This window comes from Malus sylvestris, chromosome 13 (assembly GCF_916048215.2).
Source record: "Malus sylvestris chromosome 13, drMalSylv7.2, whole genome shotgun sequence".
NCBI lineage: Eukaryota > Viridiplantae > Streptophyta > Magnoliopsida > Rosales > Rosaceae > Malus > Malus sylvestris.
In genome coordinates this window covers 11850708-11875068 of record NC_062272.1, presented here as the reverse complement: position 1 = coordinate 11875068, position 24361 = coordinate 11850708, and the positions used below count along the sequence as shown (strand labels likewise).

The window sequence follows — 24361 nt, the reverse complement described above, 5'->3', positions numbered from 1 at the left end:
TCGTCAAGTATTGTTTATATTCAATTTTAAATAAAAATTTGATAATAATTTATGACCGCACGATATACGATAAACGGACATGATTAAATGATCTCTGGGATCCTCACAAAGAGAATCCGAAGAAGATCCTCATTCGTGTTCTTTAACAACTCATTCTACATCACTTATTTCTTGACAACAAGTATTTTGTCTTCTGTCGAATATGAACATGTATATATAATAATACAGTGTTGTTCCTACGTATAATTTTGACAAAATTTATTCTTTCTTGTCCATTTTATACCAGATTAAGAATATATATGCAGAGACGAAGCTAGGATTTCAAACACATGATTGGGCTGAACTAATCATTTGTCCTAACTTTGTTAGCCAAGATTTCTTTTGTTGAATATAGTTATCGTGTTTCATAATTTGTTGAGAGTACTAATGCTTTAGAAATTACCATGCATTAGAAATTTACTACAACCTGAATGTATATGTGATGTTTCATTAAGTATGCATTTGTGCGCTCGCGCACAGAGAGAGAGAGAGAGAGAGAGAGAGAGAGAGAGAGAGAGAGAGAGAGAGAGAGAGAGAGAGAGAGAGAGAGAGAGGGAGATTTGTCGATTGCAAAAAATAGAAGGCTATGATTTTAGACCATCTTAAAAGGAGATGTCAAATCCTAAGTGGAAAGTTATGTAATCAAAATTAAGGACATGAGTAAGCTCCAACTAATATGTTAATCTTATGTGAATTGACATATGAGAAATGTGATGTCAAATAATTTTTAATTATTTTATTATGTGAATCTCATTAATGCACCAATTATAGATCTTGAAATTTTATTTTAAGTGAGTTCTTTTTTAAAATGAGTCCATCAAAAATCATTTATAACAAAAAAAACATATCGATTGGAAAAAGAAAAAATCTAACATTGTCACGTCAATCATCAAATTAACATTTATCTTTTGACATCTCCATTGAAAATGCTCTTAGAGCACTTCCAATGTAGAAAGACCCCCATGAAAATTGGCAATTGAATCCCCTTCCATAGAATGGTAACTGCCTTTAATGAAAAGTAATTACCTTTTGCATCTCTACCCCCATACTGAATAGCCATGACAATAAGCAACAAAATATTAGTATTTTTTATTTTATAAAATAATAAAAAAATAATTTTATTTGTAATTTTGGATATGATTTTTAATCGATCTCGTTACGTCACGTGTCAAGTACAATTTGTTGTGATAGATTTCGATAAGCTTTTTATCCAACTTCGTCGTGCCACGTGTCGTTACCTTTTTATAATAGTTGAAAATAGATTTCCGATAATATTTTTGACAAATCTCTTCGCGTTACGTGTCACAATCTGTTTAGAATCTTTGAGGATAGATTTCGATAAGATTTTTAAACAAATCACGGCGTGCCACGTGACATTAACTACAACCTAATCATTTCTTTTTTCTCCATATAACCCACCATCCATCCTAAGAAATCACATACCAAAATCAAAATCTCTCAAAATCTTTATCCTTAGTTTTTATTTCCTTCTTACAATGTCTTCTTCAAGGATGTGGGAAATCAATGAGCAAAAGAAAGAATTGTTTAAGGAAGGGGAATAAATGTTCAATCTCCAGGAGGGAGAATGAGATGGAAGAGGAAGATGTGTAGAAAGTGAGATGACGAAGCAAGAAACCAAAGAACCTCACATTCCCGTCGAGTCATCCAAGATGTGGTTGAAATCTTTAGGCCCAAGCATTCTGCAAACATTGATAGAAGCAGACAACGATGAGGTAATGATCACTTGGACAATTATTTTGTCTATATCAATGCATTCCCTAATACGTAATTTAGAGGTCGTTTTAGAATACGACACTTGTTCAACAAAATCATGATTGTTGTTTACAACCATGATTCTTACTTTGTGCAAAAGAATGATGTTTTTGGTGTTATGAGTCTCATTTCTGAGCAAAAAATTACTGTTACATTACAGATGCTTACCAAGTAGATAAGATAGCAAGGATGGGGAAATCATGCTCCAATGCAATAGTATTTGGTGTACTAAATATATTTGGCTGAATACTAGAAAAAAACCATGCACACCACGTGGATTTTGCATCTTGTTTGTGTCTGCGCCACCACAAATGTCATCTTTCCACATATGAACCTCTGTGTACAAGTTAAGCCCAACAACGACTCTGCTAATTCCTCAAACCTTTTCCTTTTAACATAGCTCAATCAGTATACATAGTTATTAGCAACTAATTAACCACGAGTGTCCCCTACTGAACCAAATGTATTCCCACCATTTCAACACAACATCATTACTTTCCCTTTGTCCATCTAACTTAGCTCATTTCAACACATTATTATAAATCGTTTAGGGTCTCAAGCCGCAAGTGGCGTTTTGGAACTGATGGTTAAAGATAATGTCAATGTAGCATTTACTGCATGTAAGATTACCCTTCTAATGGAAGCATTGTTGGACACTTATACATGAGGGGTGCTATTGGTTCGACATTTGAACTCGGATGAGATTGAATTGTTTTTTGAAGCAAATGTCCTCAACCTGCATTGGGTATACCATGAGTTGCTCACAAAATTGCAAGAACAAAGTGTGTTCCTTATTTATAAAATTAAATTTGTGTTAGCACACGCGATCATGAATTGGGCAGAGTAAATGAGTAATTTTGGGTTACTTTAATTTCATTACTATTTGTAGAAGTTAACCGAACTTTGTTTTTTTTCTGTGACAGGGCATAGGGAAGGGAATGAGTGACTCATTGGTGGCTCTAGGCCACCCTCTCATTGAGCTGATGGGAGGTTTCTACACACAGAAGGTCACCTTTAAAACCAAATGGGTTGTTTCGTTGGTTTTCGAAGGAGCACAAAGAGTCAAAGTTCTCCCAATTTTTGCTCGATCAGTTGAAGATGTAAGAAACTTTGTGGTTAATGGTACACTGTTTCATGTATGTTTGACAAGAAAGGAAGACTTGGATAACTTCGTGGTCGGGGGTTTAATTACCACAAAGTTTTCCAAGACTTCCTTTCTTGTCAAACATATATGAAACAGTGCACCATTAACCACAAAACTTCTCATACCTTCAACTGATTAAGAAAAAATTGGGAGTACTGTGACTTTTTGTCCTCCTTTGAAAGCCAACGAAACTACCCATTTGGTTTTAAAAGTAGCATTCTATGTATAGAAACCCCCCTTCGGCTCAATGAAAGGGTGACCTAGAACCAATGGGTCACTTGTTCCTTTTCCCATGCCCCTGACACAAGGAAAAAAAAAACAGAAGGCTCGGTTAATTTCTACAAATAACAATAGTAATGAAATTAAATCAACCCAAAATCACTTATTTACTCTGCCCAATTCCTAATCGCATGTGCTAACACAGATTCAATTTTATAGATAAGGAACACGCATTGTTTTTACAATTTTGTAAGCAATTCATAGTATACCCAATGCAAGTCGAGAACATTTGCTTCAAGAAGCAATTCAATCCCATCCGAGCTCAAATGTCAAACCAATAGCACCCCCTGCACAAGTGTCCAACAATACTCCCGTTAGAAGGGCAATCTTGCAGGCAGTAAATGCCACAGTGAAATTGACATTATCTTTAACCATCAGTTCCAAAGCGCCACTTGCGGCTTTAGACCCTGAACCATTTATAATGATGTGTTGAAATGAGCTGTGTTTCACATTGGTGGCAAGTTAGATGGGCAATCTGATTGCATCATACATAATTGTAAGATCTACTTTTTGACGAGGGAGGAACTCTTCATCCATGGTGATGTTTGTTTTAAATTTTGTGTCTATAGTGCAACAGACACTTGCATTTCATGGGTCCCAACATTACCAGAGCAGTGTAAGAGTGTGCTGATTAACATGGGTTATAAAAGTCGAAAATGAAAACCCAACTTACGGTAAAAACTCAAATGTATGTTACCGTGGTAAAATCTTGTTATTATAAACAAGTTGGTCTACATAAAAGAATATCCTTAAACCGACTGTCTAATAATATGAAGGAAACATGGAAACCAATGATCTCAGTACAATCAAAAGAAAAACGAAAGATATACCCTAATGTTATAGCATTTTTTTCTCTGTATATCTTTTCCTCGCATATATCCACAACCATTGTCTTCCGAAAACGAAAAAACTAACATGGAAGACATCTTGTTCTCTGTTGTAACTACGACGACCCCAAGACTAACAAAGCTCCTAGTGACTGAAGGCAAGTCAACAGCTTTGAGGCAGTTTGCATACAGATGCATATCCTAATGAGACTCATACGGTCCAACTCATACTGAATTAAATTGTTCAATAAACCACTATACACAATCCAAATAACAAGCATTCTCTCATCAAATTCAACTGATTCTATACTGTTATACAATAAACATTCAAAACAAATGATTGGATCCTTCATATATATAACCCATCAAAAGTATTCAATTCACGTTTCTCAAAAGAAAAAAAAAATAATAATAATAATAAAAACTCCATTCTCAACACCTAAATTAGATCTGCGGCTATGAAAAGTATTCACTTCACAACAGTTAAATAAGATCTGCTTACTCCAGATCAAAGACCATCAAACAGCAACATCCAAAAAATGTACCAAAAGAAAACAAATCCAAATTACCCAAATGAAGTTTAAGAGCTCACCTTGCATTGCAGCCGCTGGGCAGACGAACCCATCATTGGCCAAAGTAAGATTGGAAGGCATGGGAACTTTGGGTGGGGCCACACCGAACTGGGTCCCGGTCAATTTGACCTGAACCTGCATCTGGGTCAAGTCCCCCGCCGTCTTAACCGCCGTTTTCAGATCGGTCATCGGATACCCAGCAAAAACGGTGCCGTTTCCCACACTCCCAGGAATGCTACCCCCGTCGGCCAAAACGGCATTGGAGGCAGAGACCAAGTACTCATTGTTAGTAAACCCCACAAACCCTCCACGACTTGAGATCGTCGAGTCCGTTGTTGAGCACCGACTCGAACCGGTAGGGCTGCTGGGACGGGTCTTTGACCTCGGGCTCCGGTGGTGTAGGCGTACGGCAGGAAGTCGCCGTTGCAGGAATCGGAGGCCGGCGACGGAGCTTGGGCGGTGGATTGGGTGAGTGAGAAGGAGAGGATCGTGAAAATATGGAGAAGATTGAGGGCCAAGATCGGAGGCCAGTTCCTGGAGCTCGAGTCCATGGCTTTTGGGATCTTTAGGGTGTGTTTGTTTCACTTCACCAAGTTTCACTAGATTAATAGTTAGTGAAATCCTGTGTGTAACAAACACAGGGACTAACTTTAATGAGATGAAGTGGGACTCGCTAGACTAAGTCCCCCACTAAAGGTTCTTAACGAGTCCCTTCAGAAACCACCGGATTGCTAAGACCATCTGCTTTCCTTTGTTTCGTCTCGCTGCTTCGCACTTCGAGCTCGCAGTCAAAGCAGTGCTCGTATGGGAGAAGAAGTTGCGAACAAGCTTTGAGAGGAAAAATGGAGGACCGAAATGGGCAGAATGGTTCGCCAAAATCACAGAGAAAATCATGGCGGTGTTCTTCCGATTTGGCGAAGGCGTTGTCAAGGATATTGGATCTGGGAATTTTGAGGTGGCCAGGCTTGTGAGGAAGAAAGAAATGAAAAAGCTTGAATTTCAGAGGTTACAGGCCATTGATGGACCCAAAAAATAAGGGATTTAAAAGAGAACTTTATTTTTGGGAAAAATAAGTGAGATTTTAAGGGAGAGAGTGGAGAGATGCAGTTCATCTGAAACTTGTAAGTGAAAATATCTGAAGCGAATTTTTATGGGAATGGGACTTTAATGGGGTTGGTGGAGTTGGTGGAGTTGGTGGAGTTGGTGGAGACTGGAAGGGACCTTCTGGAACTCTCTTGAAAGGGGATTCCACTGGGTTGGTGGAAGATGTGTTGAATGAAGAGAAAATATCTTGGTTAAAAATAATAAAATATTAAAAAAATGATTAAAAAGTAACAAAAAAAAATATATAACGTTTAAAAATAAGTTAGTTTATGATTTAGTTCGACATTGCATCAAATGTTTTATTATTCTTATACTATTTAGTCCACGATAAATCAATTCAACTTAATTCTTAAAGTTAATCCAGTTCGAAATAATTCAATACGACAATCGCGAGGAGACAAAAGATTAGGTTTTTGAATTTGGAGGATAGATGGAGAGAGAGTGTTTATATATGTGACTTTCTGCGTGTGCTTGACTTTCAATCATGTAATGTAAATACAGCTTAGTAGAAGCTGTATATTATATTATGAAGAAGTGTTCTTTTTTTTTTAAATAAATATTTAAATTGTTGTTTGATGCAGTCGTTCGGTTTTGGCGTGGTCGACTGATTCAGAGAAGGTTCCTGGATTTGGAAATCTTTGAAAGCAAAAGGCAAGAAATGCGTTTTTAAGAAATAGTAACGGTTGGACTCCTAATTTGAATGTGATAAAGGGTCCTTTGTCTTTGTCTCAACGGAACCAACACTTCCTCTCTCTTCCCATCTGATTTTGAATCCGCGTTTGAACGTGGGTTGTGTGAGGTATTTATTCGGACATAAATATTCTCCTAATAAATTTATGTTTGTTAAAAAACAGTATTTATGTAGTCAAAATTTACGTTTATCTAAATCTCATATTATAATTCACCGTTTGTCAATATAAGTATCTTATGTTGTCGGAATATTAAATAAGACTGAAGAGAATGATAGCTACTTGAAGGCATGTGGTTTCATGCAAATCATTGGGTAACCAACAAAGTCAAGGCATTTCTATTGGAAGAAGAGCGCATGAATTAGGCCTTATGTTGTGGGCACGTCTTTTTTGCCTAAGTTATTTCGTAGATACCGAAGTTATGTACCTCGACTAGGGATGGGCAATGGTTATGCGGGCGGGTAACCGCGGTTAATTTACCCATAACCGTTTATGCTCATACCCTCATAACCGTTTACCCGTTGAGTAATTGCCTAAACGGTTATACCAATACCCATAACCGTTTATAAACGGTTAACCATACCCATAACCGCATACCCATTTAACCGTAACCGTTTAATACCCGTTTACCCATTTATCATTTTTAACCCGTTTATCTTTTTTTTTTACCATTACCATTTTTTCACCCGTCTACATGTTTTTTAACAACTTGAAAATAAATAAATAAATTGTCATAATTTTTTTTTGACAATTAAACACCGTTATAGGTACATTCATCATACATTTCCATATTTTAATTTTTTAAGTCCTTATAACATTCCAATAATTGAAATAATAGTTTACGGATGATATTTTTAACTGTTACCAATGAAGGTAAATATAATATTTGCTAAGTATTATTGGGTTACAAAAATTGTTTAGAAGACATTTCTGTCAAAGCATTTCTGTCAATTTCACGGTTACCCGCAAGGAATTTAAATTAATTTGGCCAATTCCTTGATGATGAGAATCATCATTCCTGTAGTAGTGTTATTGAGAGAATGACCGATGAATTCCTTGCTAATTTATTGGGTGCTAAGTATTATTGGATCGAGAACATGGTTTGTGTTAGTTTTACATATATAAAATCAATGGGTAAACGGGTATCCATTTATAACGGTGGTTAATACCCATAACCGCCCATTTAAATTTCACGGGTAAACGGTTATACCCATAACCGTTTATTTATCTAAACGGTTACCCATAACCGTAACCGTTTAATTTAAATGGACGGGTAATCGCGATTACCCATAACCAATGGGTATTTGCTCATCCCTAACCTCGACTCGGCTTGGTTTTCCACAACCTAACCGTTGTAACCCTTCACATGGGCCCAATTTTGAAAGGCCTCTATACGAGGGTCATTTTACAGGTATAATTTGGGTTGGGTCATATCTCATTCCCTGCATGTTTAGTTGGTTTTAAATACAGTTCGGCCGGTAGGACTCCGCTCTAACCCCACACGGCCTCGTCCGGATTATTTATTGGCTTGAGTTGAAATGATTTGGGTCGGTATCTTGTCTGCCATGTCAATCCAAATCTAAACCGACTATTAATCTAAATTCGCTTAATGACCTAACTTTGGGATGCCATTACTTGGAGTTTGTTGGTGGTTTTTTCAATTCAACAATGAACATAAGTGTTTCATTAACATTTCATTGTGTTGAAGCTTTGGTATTGTTTTGTAATTTAATTCTAACATTGCCTGGCTGGTACTTAAAGAATGGTTTTGATGCCATTTGATTTAAACTTTTGTGTGAATGTTGCATTGTGAAATTGAATTTAACTAGTACTAGCAATATTTTGGTTGAAATTATAAAAAATCTATCTAAAAAGTTAGTCTGAACTTGATAAAATTTGGCAACCCAAATAAGCCCAAATGTAATTGAAACTTGAGCTCGAAAGAACCTGCATAAATCCAAACCCAACTCAAGTCCAAGTTGTGAAAGTTGGATTAGAAATCGATTGGCCTTCCCGGCCGATTACACCCCTAAAGGCTTATAATATGACATGACCGTCTTGAAAAATATTTTTTTTTGTTAAATTGGTTTATGAACCATGGATCTAGCCTACTTCTACTTACCATGACAATGAGCCTTCCTAGTGCTTTTCATTAAAGGGAAAAGTACCCGATACTGTTCACTTTAACGAAAAACTACATTTTTACACTAAAAAGTCAATCTTGGTACTATTCACTTTACCCTTTATTTTGTCCTTATCATTAAAACTCAAAGTTTTCAAGCTATTTTTATTAGTTTTCCTTAGATTAAATGATTAACCAATAATCGTCCAATTATGATAAAATATGAACATATATAACCAGAGGAAGAGTATTACATTACATGAGATGCAACCTCTTAGCTGTAAGTCCCTCAACACACAAGCAAGGCCATCTTTGAAATTTTGGGGATCTTGTGCAAAATTTGTAAAAGGGGCCCTCCTTAAAATAGTTTTAAGTATTAATAAAAATATGACAATATATTGATACTAGAAAACATTCACTTAAATAAAAACAAAGTCACTTAGTACTACGGTCTAGTGATATTCTTCTTCACTTGGAAGTGAGAGGTATTAGGTTCAATTATTGTCAAAGGCGAATTTGAACCATATTATTGTTAGTCCATGGTGAGGCTTAGCCCACTCCCCTCACATCCTTAGTGTATATAATATCGTTTGTTAATAAAAAAAAACCAAACAAACTTTAGCACTCACTGATTGCATGTTTACAAGTGTCATTAATGATAAGAAAAATGATCTACAAAAATAACATTTACTAAATAATCAAAAGCAGTTTTATCTTAAACAATCCAACATGAAAAGAAAAAAACTTCAAACCTCTAACTTTAAAGTTTTACCAGAATGTATAACGTTGTTATATAATAAAATTAAGAAACTTTTGTTTTTTAGGGTGTTATTAGACACACAAAATATCTCATTGTACTCCAAGTTTTTATATTTAGAAAGAAAAAAAAATCTCTAATAAGGAGTGCACAATGCTGTTTTAAAGTGCTAACAAATCAATTTTTTTTTTTAAATATAGAACATTATTACATGATGTTAGATAACAAAAATTTAGGGGCCCCTTCAAATTTGAGGTTCCGTGCGACTGCACTTTTCGTTCCCCCTCAACGTCCCCTTTGCACACAAGGGTCAACCTTGAACCACTTCACACAAAAATGGAAATGAACTGTTGAGCTTGAACGAGGACAATAATACTTTCATGATTAGGGATAAATCAACCTTAGTGGAATGCATTAACTCATTAAAGACCAGGAAATTGAATTATGATTTGTTCAATGTTGCTTTCTATTCTTTAGATGTCTACGACAAGGAAATCTATCACGTCACCACAAATATACAAAAAGGTATATCTCAGTTATAAAGAAAGAGTTTCGTGTTTATTTCACTCAATATTGATCAAACACAATATTTCTAAATAATATGCATACAGGCATAATCCTCAAGCGTTTGTATGCACGTGAACCAACATGTATTGTTTACTGAACCAACATGCCCAGTCGTTGAGGCACATTTCAAGCCCCTATTCCACATGGCTTATTTTGAGTTCGATACTGGTGAATCTCACAATGGTGGTCAGGTGGCTTTTAGTCTTCCAGACTCCCAAAAGCGTGGACTGTTGCGACTTCATCACCAACTATATCTCTTTTTTTATTTTAATAAAAAAAACGAAACTGTATTGTTTACCAATATTAACTAACGACTATCAATCAATTACATGCGTTAAACGTCTATCAATGACCACCGATCACTCACATGTATAACTGATGGAAGGTGACAAAAAACCTCAAGTCACCATGCAAGGCATATGGTTTATGGGTTGATAATAAAGCAAGAACGTGAAATTCTCCTCAGAGAAATCATAAGGGGCCAAAAATATTACGGCCAAGTGAGAATGCCTACCAGACGCGACAACTACCTTGTCGGGATGGTATGTATATGATCACATCGAGTTTCCCTTTTAAGTTTTTGTTTGGAAGCCTGTGTGAGATGCTTGCTTAACCAATGTCAAGGTCGCATGGCCAATTAGTAGAACTAAATGGACCAAACCCAAATTTGCTTACTGTCATTTTGTAGCTAAAATATGTTGATGAATCGGACTCAAACAAGTCACATTTGTGTATATAATATATGTGTCCTATTCAGTACATCTGTGTATATAATATATGTTTACGTGCTATTATTATTGCATGCCGTCATGTACGTATTACAAAGCTAATGGATATTAGACAAGGATTATAATCACAAATTGCTCTTATTTTCACTTTCTCGTCAGTGATTTTAAAGAGGTTTTTGCATGGTGTGGAATGTATTCTATGAGAGTATAGCATTCATCACTCCACGTATTCTATGAGAGTATAGCATTCATCATGTGATGAGTGATCATACATGTAATTTGTGCTATATTGACACGCTAAATTTCTGGTTGTTTGCAAATATATTCGAACCAACCTATGTATGAAGTATGAAATACCCAGTTTTTGTATCTTGGATTTGGCATCAAATAAGCTATATTTCGTAATTGAAAGAACTTGAGAAAGGTAATTAATTATTTTATATCATGATTCATTCACATTCATAAGGCAAAGTATAGAAAAAATTTCAATGTGTCGAGAATATAGGATTCGGTATATTAAGTATCATAATATAAGTGATTAATTTTTTTTTTTAATTTTTAACTAATTTTATTATTGCATTTGATACATCAAGCAATGTTTCCAATATGCTGAAAATCTATGCAAAATGTGTAAAAGCCACCGGCCAGTAAGAAATAAAAAAATAAAAAATAAAGCAAAAGGTAATCATGATATGATCTCAGTGAAGTCCAAGATTCTTTGAATTTTATATTTGGATTTTTTTTGTAATTAAACATTATTTTTCATCTTGTAATCCGAAGTTTATTATGCCCATCGATTCATGATCATTTTACCTTTTATTAGAAAGTACCGACTCGGTGGATTCTTTGAAAGCTTTTTAATTGAAGCAAATCAGAATTACTAGCATTCCACCGTATGCATGTTTTTATTTATTATACTTTTGTTGACCACTACAAATTAAAAAGCTTATCTATTGCATCAGATTAATTATTAAGCCAATTACGTCATTATTGTGGATGTGAGTGTGCCAACTTGCGACTGAGCTGAGTCGGTCAAGTAGAATAGATATAGTGGTGATATCGAACGCGTTGTTGAGTTCTGCACCTGAGCGACTACGGCCGAGGAAGATACATCCCTCGATCTAGGGTTCTGCTAACCTTAAGACAATGTTGCTTTTCATTGTGAAGTTCGATAAATGACCCAAAATGAAGTGACTTGGTAACACCTTACTTCGCTGGGAAGCTAATGAAGTAACCTTATTGGGCGAAAGAATTAAGAACTCTTCGCCGGCCGAGACTTGGATAGATAACTAACAAGAAGTAGTGTTGTTTACTTATCCAAACCGAAGGTGCATGCTCCTAAATCGTCTGGTTCCACAGCTCCAATATTGTTTACTTATCTAAAATGAAGATATGTTAACAGGAGGGTTACGATAGTTAGTATTTTTCTTAGGGCTGTGAGAAGGGTTTTGCATAGAGCAAGGATTTTCGTGTAGAGTTTTTGAGTTGTTTGTTGAGTTGAAAGTGTCTTCAATGTTGCAAACCCGCGTATTTATAAGGGTGAATTTCATGATGGCTAAGTCTGCTAAGTTGTAAAATGCTCATAATATTCAAGTTCGTTAGCATATTCTCTTAATATACTCAGAATTATTCTAGGCTGATACTCGCCACCAAGTCTTGTCGTCTTCTACTAGGACTCTGAAGTCTGAACCTAGATTGATTCAACCTTTATCTGGAAACTAATCTTGATACTTAATATTTCTCTCATCTAATATCTTAGAGTATATGGACCGAGTGCATGCAAAATCGTGTCCAATTTTTTTTTAACAACATATAAAATTTGTCTAAACTAAAAAGCTGAGGATTCAAACTTAAATGCAAAGAGTAAAACACACTTGTGTGTAGCCAACTTGACTAATATGTTTGTTCACAAAAGAAAAAATTAAAGAATATAAACATGATTTTTATTTTGTTGGAATGTAAATATGTTATGTTAGGATAAAATCAAAGAGACCAAAGGACCGACATCTTTCAATGATCCTTTATAGACTAGTCGCCCCGACATGGTAATTTGGTAAAAGGGGAAGTGCATTATTTTTCAGTGTATTATGAGTTGTGACTGTAAACACGAAATTTTCTTGCGACAAACGAGACAAGAACACATGTACAAAATAATATTTTGTATTTGATGATTTTGGGTTACAATCTCTCTCAAATTTGATCATCTGATTCGATCTCTGTAGGGTATTGATTTGTAGATGTGCGATTGATCCAAAGGGCCGTTGGGCTTGATCTAAGGATGAACGTTCTTCAAGGGTCGTGGGCTTGATCTTGAAGGTGGATTTGAGCGGATCTTCAAGGAGCTGTTGGGGCTTGATCTTGAGGATGAGGGTTTCTTCAAGGGTCGTTGATGCTTGATCTTGAATAACGGTGATGAACGGATCTTCAAGGGCTTTTGGGCTTGATCTTGAAGAACAGTGATGAATGGATCTTCAAGAGCTTTTGGGCTTGATCTTGAATAACGGTGATGAACAGATCTTCAAGGGCTTTTGGGCTTTGATCTTGAATGACGGTTGGATGTGTGGATTTGTTGATGTTGTTGATCCAATGGGCCTTTGGGGCTTGATCTTAGGATGAACGGATGATGACCGATGAACACTTTCTTCAAGGGCCGTCGGGTCTTGATCTTGGAAGAACGATGAACGAAGAACGAAGAGGGCTTTCTTGATTATTCGAGAACCTGGATGCTTGAGAGCTTCGGAGTTTCAGAGTTTCAGAGCTTCAAGATTTTGGTGTAATATGAATTGATCATCTATTGGTCTTGAATTGGTTATGAATTCCCCCTAAAATGAATGAAATGGCTTCTATTTATAGAATTTTCCAAGGCCTAATTTTGAATATAATATGCAGATGAAATAAATCGTTTCTGCCAGGTGTTGACATTTGTCCTACTTGATGACTTTTCCGATTTATTTTGATTTTTCGTTTAGTCACACGCTACGTGTAAAATTTATGACACGTGAGCGTTGAAATAGTAACTATTGGTCAACATTTATTTCACCGAAATTTTGATGTCTACGGTGACCACTATAAGCAGATTGTAGAACCCATAATAATTGTGATGTGCTTATAATATTTCCATACATATATTACAAATATATATATATATATATATGTTGATCTGATTAAATTATAAATTAGAACCCTATTGTGAATAATTATTTAGCTGTAACATTTATGTCAATTCATACGAACTTATCTATGGAGTTGCTTGTTGGTCGGTTGGCACCAAATGGCAAGAGAGGTTCATTCATTTCCCTCCCAGTAAGGCCAACTCATCCTAATTAAAAATCGCAGAGAAATCAAACACAAGATTTCGGATGAAACTAATAATTCTTAACTACTTGAACTATAAATTTCGTATTGTGTTTTATTTTAAATAAATACATACATACATACATACATATATATATATATGTATGTATGTAATGCAGAAGAATCGGGTTCCTGTTTGTTAAGTGGGGGCTCTGAAATTACTCTACCTCTCAACCCTAAGGCAAACTCGTCATTTCGGATACCACTCAGGGGCAAACAAGTAAACCGGCAAGCGGCCTCCAAAGCAAACCCTAAGGCTCTGTTTGGCATACTGTATAAGGCATCGGATAGTACTAATAATATAGAATATGATGTTTGGTGTCCATTTGAATTAAATAGCCACCGGATTAAATAATCCGGCCTACCTTTTTTATCCGGTCTTTACCCGCTTGCTTATACCGATGAAAACCACGGTACAATTTAGTCAGGCTGAAATCCCTCGCTCTCTCCTTCCTCTCCAGACGCACTCTCGGTCTCCAGACGTTCTCTCTTCCTCTCCAGACGCACTCTTGCTCTCTCGTCTGAATCCCAGGTTCGTCTTCTCAAATTCTTCTTCTTCGTTTGAATCCCAGTTCATCTTTTCAATTTTCTTCTTCTTCCCAGATCCGCCCTCCCTCTGTTCTTGGAAAATATTATTCTTCTTCCCAGATATAGCTCCTCGCGAGCATGTCAGCCTCAGACGTTTGGATTGCTGTGGCCCGATCTAAACGACAGATTGTTCTACAACGACGTCGTTCGAGCCTCCAATTCCGGTACACTCTCTCTCCCTCTCTTTAAAATCTCCCTAGGAAGATACTGTTTTTTCCTACTATTTCTGTTTTTTTTCCTGCATTTTCTCGGCAGCCAAACAGCCTCCAAGCCTAGAACTAGATTGTCGATGCTTTCTTCGATTTTAACTTGTCCGAATTTGACTCCGATTGTTGGTGTGCATTACAGAACTGACACTGATCGAGTTCTACTCTAGCAAGTACAATAATTCAGCTCCATTGCAAGGGTAATCAGCTTATACCAAATTGCATTCCAACAATTTAAATTAATTTGATTTATTTACTGATTTATTTTTGCACTTCAAGCAATAAAAAAATGTTTAATTTGAAGAACAGATGAAAACTTTGTACTGATAATTGAGCAGTTTCTTCGTGAACCTTTTTTGTTAAAATTTTTTTTCTTCCCTTTTCTTATCCGGTTCAGTACCAAACATAGTATAAATAATATGGTTATTAGTCCGATATTGCACCAAACGTTCGACTAATTTAGTATCCGGTGACTATTTTTTCTATCCGACAAAAATAGTCAGTACAGTCCGAGCTACCAAACAAGGCCTAAATATTTTCCCAAAACCCCCTCAGCCTATAAATAAGTCACGTTGCGCCTCAAACCCTACGCTTTCATTTCTCACTGCCTCTGCCGCTCTCGCTTGAACCAAGAGTTCGAGCTTCCAGATCTGAGAGGTATTTTCTCTACTCCTTGTTTTAAATTTAATGTAATGATATTAAATAAGATATCTATTAAATATTAAAACAAAAATGTAATATAAATTTGAATTAAGCATACATTAGAGGACTAAAATCAATATCCAATCTAACATGAGGTTTTTATTAAATTTTAATATTCTTCAAGGATTAAAGTTCAAAAACCCCATAATAATACAATGTTGTTCCTACGTATAATTTGACAAACTTATTCTTTCTTGTCTATTTTATACCAGATTAAGAATATATATGCAGAGACGAAGCTAGGATTTCAAACGTATACTGGGCTGAGCTGAACTTATCTTTCGTCCTAACTTTGTTAGCCAAGATTTCTTTTGTTGAATATAGTTATCGTGTTTCAAAATTTGATGAGAGTACTAATGCTTCAGAAATTACTATGCATTAGAAATTTACTACAGCCCATGCATCAGAAATTACTAAGAAATTACATACCAAATTCAAAACCTCTCAAAATCTCTATCCTTATTCATAGTTTCTCCTTCCTTTTTACAATGTCTTTTTCAAGGATGTTGTGAGAAATTGATGAGCAAGAGAAAGAATGGTTTAAGTAAGGAGAAAAAAATGTTCAATCTCCAGGAATGAGAAAATGGGAAGGAATGAGGATGAGGATGAGGATGAGAAGTGTAGAAGGAGAGATGACGAAGCAAGAAGCTAAAGAGCCTTACATTCTTGTTGAGTCATCCAAGCTGTGGTTGAGATCTCTAGGCTCAGGTGTTCCGCAAACATTGATAGAAGCAGGCAACGATGAGGTAAGGATCTCTTGGACGATTATTTTGTCTATAACAATGCTTTCCTTATCTATAAAATTAAATTTGTGTCAGCACATGCGATCAGGAATTGGATAGAGTAAGTGGGTGATTTTGGGTTGCTTTAATTTTATTACTATTGTTATTTGTAGAAGTTAACCGAGCTTTGTTTTTTTTTTTTTTTTTTCTCTGTGGCAAGGGTATGGGGAGGGGAATGAGTGACCCATTGGTGGCTCTAGGCCACCCTCTCATTGAGCTGATGGTGGGTTTCTATACACAGAAGGTTACTTCTAAAACGAAATGGTTAGCTTCATTGGCTTTCAAAGGAGCACAAAGAGTTACAGTTCTCCCAATTTTTGCTCGGTCAATTGAAGGTATGAGAAGCTTTATGGTTAATGGTGCACTATTTCATATATATTTGACAAGAAAGGAAGACTTGGAGAATTTCGTAGTAATTAAGCACCCAACCACAACAATAGTTGTCTTTTGAAGTATCACACGTGTTCTTGATTACTACGAAATTCTCCAAGTCTTTTTTTCTTGTCAAATATATGAAACAGTCAAGAGGTCGCACTTGGTGCGATGGCAAGTGCCTTCGCCCATAAGCGGTAGGTCTCGGGTTCGAGACTTGGGAGCAGCCTCTCCATAAATGGGGGTAAGGCTAGCCGACATTCACCTCTCCCAGACCCTGCGTAAAGCGGGAGCCTTGTGCACTGGGTACGACCTTTTTAAATATATGAAACAGTCTACCATTAACCATAAAGCTTCTCATACCTTCAATTGACCAAGCAAATATTGGGAGAACTGTGACTCTTTGTGCTCATTTGAAAGCCAGCTACCCATTTGGTTTTAAAAGTACCCTTTTGTGTATAGAAACCCCCCATCAGCTCAATGAGAGGGTGATCTATAGCCACCAATGGGTCACTTATTCCCTTCCCCATGCCCTTGCCACAAAAAAAAAAAAAAAAGAACAAACCTCGGTTAACTTCTACAAATACCAATAGTAATGAAATTAAAGCAACTCAAAATCACTCACTTACTCTGCCCAATTCCTGATTGCATGTGCTGGCACAGATTTAATTTTATAGATAAGGAACATGCTCTATTCTTGCAATTTTGTGAGCATGGTATGCCCAATGTAGGTTGAGGATATTTGATTAAACAAACAATTCAATCTCATGCTTCAATGTCGAACCAATAGCACCCTTCTTGCACAAGCGTCCAATAGTGCTACGGTTAGAAGGGCAATCTTGCAGGCAGTAAATGCCACAGTGAAATTGACATTATCTTTAACCATCAGTTCCAAAACGCCACTTGCGGCTTTAGACCCAGAACCATTTATAATGACGGGTTGAAATGAGCTGTGTTCACATTGGTGGCAAGTTAGATGGAAAGTAATGATGTTGTGTTGAAACGGTTGGAATCCATTTGGTTCAGCAGGGCACACTCGTGTTTAATTAGTTGCTAATATCTATTTATACTTTGCTAGTGTGTAATAAGCTGTTAAAAGGAAACGGTTGAGGGATTAGCACTCATTGTCGTTGGGCTTGACTTGTATTCATATATGGAAGGATGATGATTTCCCCTCACCAAATACTTGTGATGACTCGTAGATAATCCTAGTACATGGAATATTATTAAGGCTAAAATTACTTTCTAATGCAATGCATGGACTTCCTCGTGCATGATTTTTATCACTATAATTCATGTATGTAACTGCTACTTTGTCTGCATCCGAATTGTTGCCTTAGAATTTGTGTAATTGCCTCAATACTTTACAGACTGGCAAAAAGCTTCAGGTGTGCCTACCATACGAGCCTTGGCATTCTCTTCACCCTCCCCCCCGGGGACATGAGTTTTCTTATTTCTAGTTCTCTTATGTTTCCTAATTTTAGTTGCTTATACATGTTTCCCATATATAACGAGCTTTTTGGCTTTGTAGTTCTCGTCATCTCCCATTGTTTTTATTTGTATTCAACATCAAAATAGAACTGCAATGTGAAAACAGATAGCGAGGCAGAAGAACAAGCAAAGGTTCCAGATTGTTACCGACCTGTGTTTGATAGAATTCGAAGAAGATACTCTTCAGCGTCTACTTATGATGTGCCCAAAGGTATGCTTTTGATTTTTCTTTACTTTCAGGGTTTCTGTAGTAAAATTTATGTTTGCAGTATTTGACTGAAATCGAGAAAATATATAGTGAGTTAGTATGTCTAGCTTGATTCCCATTGAAATTGTGCCAGGAATTAGTAGCCTGGGAATTTGGGTAACCGGCTCAATAGTTTGACTATGTGTATATACACAGTCTTGTAGTGTCCTTATGTTTCCTAATTCTAGTTGCTTGTACATGTTTCCCATATTTACTGAGCTTTGTCGTTCTCGTCGTCTCCCATTGTTTTTATTTGTATTTGACATTAAAATGGAACTGCAATGTGAAAGCAGATAGCAAGGCAGAAGAACAACCAAGGGTTCAAGACTCGCCAAGTTGTGGTTGATGAAATTCGAAAAGGATCGTGTTCACCGTTTGACTTATTATGTGCCCACAGGTATGCTTTTGATTTTTCTTTATTTTCTATACTTTCAGGGTTTTTGTAGTAAAATTTCTGTTTGCAGTATTTGAATGAAATCGAGAAAATATATAGTAAGTCAATATGTCTAGATTGCTTTGTTGGATTTTTGGATCGGCGGGCCCGTTGGGTCCCATTCTAACAACATCGATACTGTCTCCAACTTTATCACTTGTTTCATCCGTCAGGTGTGAGATTTTATCACAAAAAGCCTCGATATTAGTTAGAGTGAGGTAATTATATTTAAACCTTATATGGGATTCCAACACTTCCCTTCACATGTAACGTCATTTAGTAGTTCACACGTGGAGATCCACACATCGGCAATTGAAACTCAGAGGTTGGCTCTATTATGTTAAGAGTCTAAACTTGTTTTCAATGGAACTCAGAGGCCGACTCTCGGTTAAGAGTCCTGGCTTGTTTCCTTGGTGACAAGCTTATTGGCTTGCATGGGCCCGAATCTAGGCTCTGATACCATGTTGGATTTTTGGATCGGCGGGCCAATTTGGCCCCCACTTTAATATTGATATTGTTCCCAACTTTATCACCTGCTTCATCCGTCAGGTGTGAAGTTTTATCACAAAAAACCTCGATATTAGTTAGAGTGGGGTAATCATATTTAAACCCCATTGTTTTTCTTTTCACCACCGATGTGGGATTCCAACATGCTTCGCATTGAAATTGTGCCAGGAATTAGTTGCCTGAGAATTTGTGTAACTGGCTCAATAGTTTGACTATTTGTATATATAATTGTTTCGTTATATTTACTGTGAGTACCTCCATCTCGGAGAAGAATAAACATCAAAATATTCACCCTATACCGACTGTTTTTTTCTTTTTTGGTTTTCTCATCATCAACTTATTATGAAGAGCATCGCCCTGCGGACAAGTTTCCCCCAGGTACGGTGGAGTATTGGCTGGCTGTAGGTATGCTCTTGATTATTTTTGTTTTACGGTTTTGTGAAGAAGATTATCTGGAATTTTATTGGACTCGTCGATCAGCGGGTAAAATACTGCCATTTGTATATATATATATATATATATATATATATATATATATATATATATATATATATATATACAATACTATGTTATTGTTTTTGTTTATTGGTTGGTGTTTATTGGTTTGTATATATATATATATATATATAATAATGTGTATTGACAATGTGAAATGATTCGTTATTTAAACATTTGGTTTCTTTATGTTTCTTTCTATTTTTTAATTTTCTGTGTTCACGTGTTATTATTTTAGTAATAATTCTAATTGACAAGTAATAATTGATGATGAATGTGGAAAACCAGAATCTAAGAGAGAGAGAGAGAGAGTATGTTGTAAAATAACTTTTTATTAGTAATGAATAAATGGTTACAGTCTGTGACTTATATAAATACATTATCTCCCAATCCAGATATGCTGACTAAGCAACAACTAATCAGTAATAACCTAGCCATCTAGGATTTAATCTCGTGCCTCGGGTACATGACCAATTGATGGTTCTTCGGTATTCTTAACACACCCCCTCAAGTTAAAGGAAGGGAAACGAACTAAAAGCTTGTGACTTAGCACATCAAAGCAATCTACATGTAAAGATTTCGTAAAAATCTATGCAATTTGAAGATGAGCAGCCACATGATCTCGGATGTAGTCGTTATCTATCTCTACATGTTTAGTCCGAGCATGGAAGACATGATTAAAAGTCAAATCAGTCGCACTCTTGTTATTGCAGAAAATCACAAGTTTCTACAAGAGAGGAAAGGAAATGTCCTGAAGGATTTTGCAAACCCAAGTGAGCTCAGCAGCAGTAGTGTGGGCAAAAGACCTATGGGCAAGAGACCTATACTCTACCACTGCAGAAGACCTGGCCATTGTGTTTTGCTTCTTTGTACTCCATGTCCATGAGATGAGATTAGGTACAAAAAAATAGTTTTTTTTTTACCAAAAAAAAAAAAAGGATAATAGTTTAGGTGGTCGAACTGTAGTTTACCTATCTTAATATAAATGGCTGATGAAAACATAGTTTCAAAGTACGGTTTTTATATTGCCACACTTCAGTTATACCATTTATGTTCTGACTAAGCATAAGGACGGTGTATTCAATTGAGAATTTGAGAGATTTTAATGGATTTATAAATCCATGGATTTTTATGGAGTTTAATTGATTTGTCGAGATTCCATATAAAATTTTGATTCAATTCCCTCGAAATTTCATGGGGAGAGGTGGAATTTGTGGATGCTTAAAATGCACTACGAAATCTCTCCAATTTCCTCTAATTCCTCAACTTTATCAAATTCTTTAAAATTAATTTTTAATTCAATACACTTGGAATGTTATAAACTTCTTTAAAATCCTAATTGAATACACCTAGATTTATAAGGATTTTAATAAACTATCTTAAAATTCTAATTGAATATACCTTGAATTTCTGAGAACCACTTAAAATCATGATTGAATACACCTAGATTTATTAAAAGAATTAAAATCCCTCAAAATCCAATACACCATTCATGATTATCTCTTATTTTATTTATTTATTCATTTTAATATTTTGTGCTTTGGATTTTATCTCTATATTTTATACAGCATGCCCTGTGTCTCCTCTCTCCCCTTCTCCCTCTCTTCTCTCTTAGACAAAAGCATGATCCGCCGCGTATACAAATCCGTAGCCGTAATTGGCCGCGCACACGAATCCGTTTCCGTGATTCGCCGCGCACTCAACTCTGAAGCCAAACCACTAGTCAAGTACGACGTGGGGTCAAGATCATCCGGCGAGGGGCAGAATCAAACAGTGGCCGCGATTGATGATGGTATTATGCCTTTAATCGATATTTGTTTTAGGGTTTGTGATCGAGGAGTTTGCTAGCTTTTGGTATTTTGCTTCTCATCTGGATTTTCTTTAAAGGAAAAAGAAAGTTTTTTTTAGGGTTTATGCAGCACGATTTCGTTCATATATTTTATCTTAGTCCTTAGTTAGGGGAATGGATATACTATCCTTGAAATTGAATGGTTGAATTGCTTTGTAATTGTAGTGTTTGTAGAAGAACGAATAATAACTTTTGCATGCAGTAGTTGAATGAGATCGATAGATAATGTATTGAACAAGTAAAAGAGCATTACCTAAATGTACGATCTCTGAGTATTTGTGTATTGTGGGTATGTCTAGCTCGCCTAATTATGCTCCCCATCGACTTTGTGTGCTGGGAATTTTGATGCAGCGGATAATATAGGAAAAACGGAACAAACTTTAGAACACAATAATCCCTTAATTCTTGTTGACTATCACAGATGAGAATAGCCAAGTTGATAGAACGGAAGAGAATAAACTCTTACTTTTACTTTAACTTCCCAAAAACTGCCCTGAAAAATCTAGGCTTACAATGATTTATAGGCTTTATCCTCCACCCCATCCATTGAACTCATCACCCAAATTCATGTGATGCATGAAGCCAATTAATTGCAATACAATGAGCCTAGTACATGGAATATTATTAAAGCTAAAATTACTTTCTAATGCAATGCATGGACCTCCTCGTGCATGATTTTCATCACAATAATTCATATATGTAACTGCTACTTTGTCTGCATCAAAATGGTTGCCTTAGAATTTGTGTAATTGCCTCAATACTTTATAGACTGGCAAAAATCTTCAGCTGTGCCTACCATACGAGCCTTGGCATGCTCTTTGTCCTCCCACCCTCCCCCCCTCGGGGACATGAGTTTTCTTATTCCTAGTTCTCTTTTGTTTCCTAATTTTAGTTGCTTGTACATGTTTCCCATATATACCGAGCTTTTTGGCTTTGTCGTTCTCGTCGTCTCCCATTGTTTTTATTTGTATTCGACATCAAAATGGAACTGCAATGTGAAAACAGATAGCGAGGCAGAAGAACAAGCAAAGGTTTCAGATTGTTACCGAACTTTGCTTGATATAGTTCAAAGAAGATACTCTTCAGCGTCTACTTATGATGTGCCCAAAGGTATGCTTTTGATTTTTCTTTATTTTCTTTACTTTCAGGGTTTCTGTAGTAAAATTTATGTTTGCAGTATTTGACTGAAATCGAGAAAATATATAGTGAGTCAGTATGTCTAGATTGATTCCCATTGAAATTGTGCCAGGAATTAGTAGCCTGGGAATTTGTGTAACTGGCTCAATAGTTTGACTTTGTGTATATACACAGTCTTGTAGTGTCCTTATGTTTCCTAATTCTAGTAGCTTGTACATGTTCCCCATATTTACTGAGCTTTTTGGCTTTGTCGTTCTCGTCATCTCCCATTGTTTTTATTTGTATTTGACATTAAAATGGAACTGCAATGTGAAAACAGATAGCAAGGCAGAAGAACAACCAAAGGTTCAAGACTGTCGCCAAGTTGTGATTGATGAAATTCAAAAAGGATCGTGTTCACCGTTGACTCATTATGGTATGCTTTTGATTTTTCTTTATTTTCTATACTTTCAGGGTTTTTATAGTAAAATTTCTGTTTGCAGTATTTGAATGAAATCGAGAAAATATATAGTAAGTCAGCATGTCTAGCTTGCTTCCCATTGAAATTGTGCCAGGAATTAGTTGCCTGGGAATTGTGTAACTGGCTCAATAGTTTGACCATTTGTATATACGTAGTTTCCTTATGTTTCCTAGTTCTTGTTGCTTTTGAATGCTCATTTCGTGTTTGATATATAATTGTTTCATTATATTTACTTTGAGTACCTCCATCTTGGAGAAGAATAAACATCTAAATATTTACCCCATTCATATACCGACTGTTTTTTTCTTCTCTGGTTTTCTCATCGTCAACTTATTATGAAGAGTGTCGCCCTGCGGACAACTTCGCGCATTGGCTGGCTATAGGTACGCTCTTGATTATTTTTGTTTTACGGTTTTGTGAAGTTTTATTGGACTCGTCGATCCTCTGTGTTTTGAGGGGAAAATACTGCCATTTGTTTTACTCAATTTGTGGGTATTTAACAACGGAACCACAAACAAACAGTGGAAGAATTCAATGAACGAAAGGCTGCTGGCTCTGGGACTAAACTCACACCTGAAGAAGAAGAAGCAAAACTTAGATATGGTCCTTGTGAATGTTGTGGAAAGGAGAAAGACCACGCGACTAAAAACTGCCCTCTGAAGACTATTAGGTTTTAATAGATAGAATGCAGTGGAGACAAATGCATTTGTAATTTCTAAGTTATGTCAGTCTTTTAGAACAAGAAGCCTTATTATTAAATAAGTGTCGTTGTGTTTGGTGGTTTTTATGTATCAAGATTCAACGGAGACCGGTTTGGTGTTTTTTAATGAAAAGTTTGTGTGAATTAGCATATGATTTATGCTTTAATCTGGAAACAATACTGGTTGATGGGAACAATACTGGTTGGTGAATGTTCGTCGGCGTAGTAATCATCTACAATTTTTCGGTAATTTGAGTTTTGAACTTTTGAGTGCGATCCCTTTGTCTTCATTGATGAGGCATTTTGTGGGCATTGAGGGGCTGTTGAATGAGATGAAGACGAATCTGTTTATTAGACTAGTATGACTATTGGACGTGTTTTTGTATGATGTAAAATATGAAGCTTAACGTAACAGAAATTTTAGCTTATGGATATCC

At 36.1% G+C, this 24361-nt stretch overlaps 1 protein-coding gene, 1 long non-coding RNA gene and 1 pseudogene across 11 annotated transcripts; 1 reads left to right on the top strand and 2 right to left on the bottom strand.

Annotated features, from left to right (window-relative positions):
- Positions 1-1351: 1351 nt before the first annotated feature.
- On the bottom strand, positions 1352-5832 carry LOC126595608 (uncharacterized; annotated as a pseudogene).
- An 8498-nt stretch (positions 5833-14330) lies between these two features.
- On the top strand, positions 14331-24076 carry LOC126595586 (uncharacterized). Of its 10 annotated transcripts, XR_007613614.1 has the most exons (14): positions 14332-14487; positions 14559-14707; positions 14892-14949; positions 15249-15406; positions 15954-16197; positions 17199-18307; positions 18637-18740; positions 19632-19688; positions 20472-20675; positions 21347-21570; positions 22633-22737; positions 23084-23179; positions 23566-23607; positions 23747-24076. XR_007613614.1 is itself a non-coding variant. In XM_050261870.1 (9 exons), exons 5-9 carry the CDS (start codon positions 16027-16029, stop codon positions 23899-23901), a joined length of 588 nt encoding a protein of 195 aa, XP_050117827.1. In that variant the 5' UTR covers positions 14337-14487; positions 14559-14707; positions 14892-14949; positions 15249-15406; positions 15954-16026; the 3' UTR covers positions 23902-24076. The 10 variants fall into 10 exon arrangements, 4 of the variants coding, with proteins under 4 accessions (XP_050117829.1, XP_050117827.1, XP_050117828.1 ...); XR_007613613.1 differs by having other exon boundaries at positions 15664-16197; positions 18637-19688; positions 20492-20675; XR_007613618.1 differs by lacking the exon at positions 15249-15406 and having other exon boundaries at positions 16025-16197; positions 18637-19688; positions 20492-20675.
- LOC126595610 (uncharacterized) lies at positions 19226-23601 on the bottom strand. The gene is made up of 2 exons (XR_007613622.1): positions 23467-23601; positions 19226-19538 (listed from the first exon to the last, which is right to left on the bottom strand). It is a non-coding gene; the product is annotated as an uncharacterized LOC126595610 (long non-coding RNA).
- Positions 24077-24361: the final 285 nt, after the last annotated feature.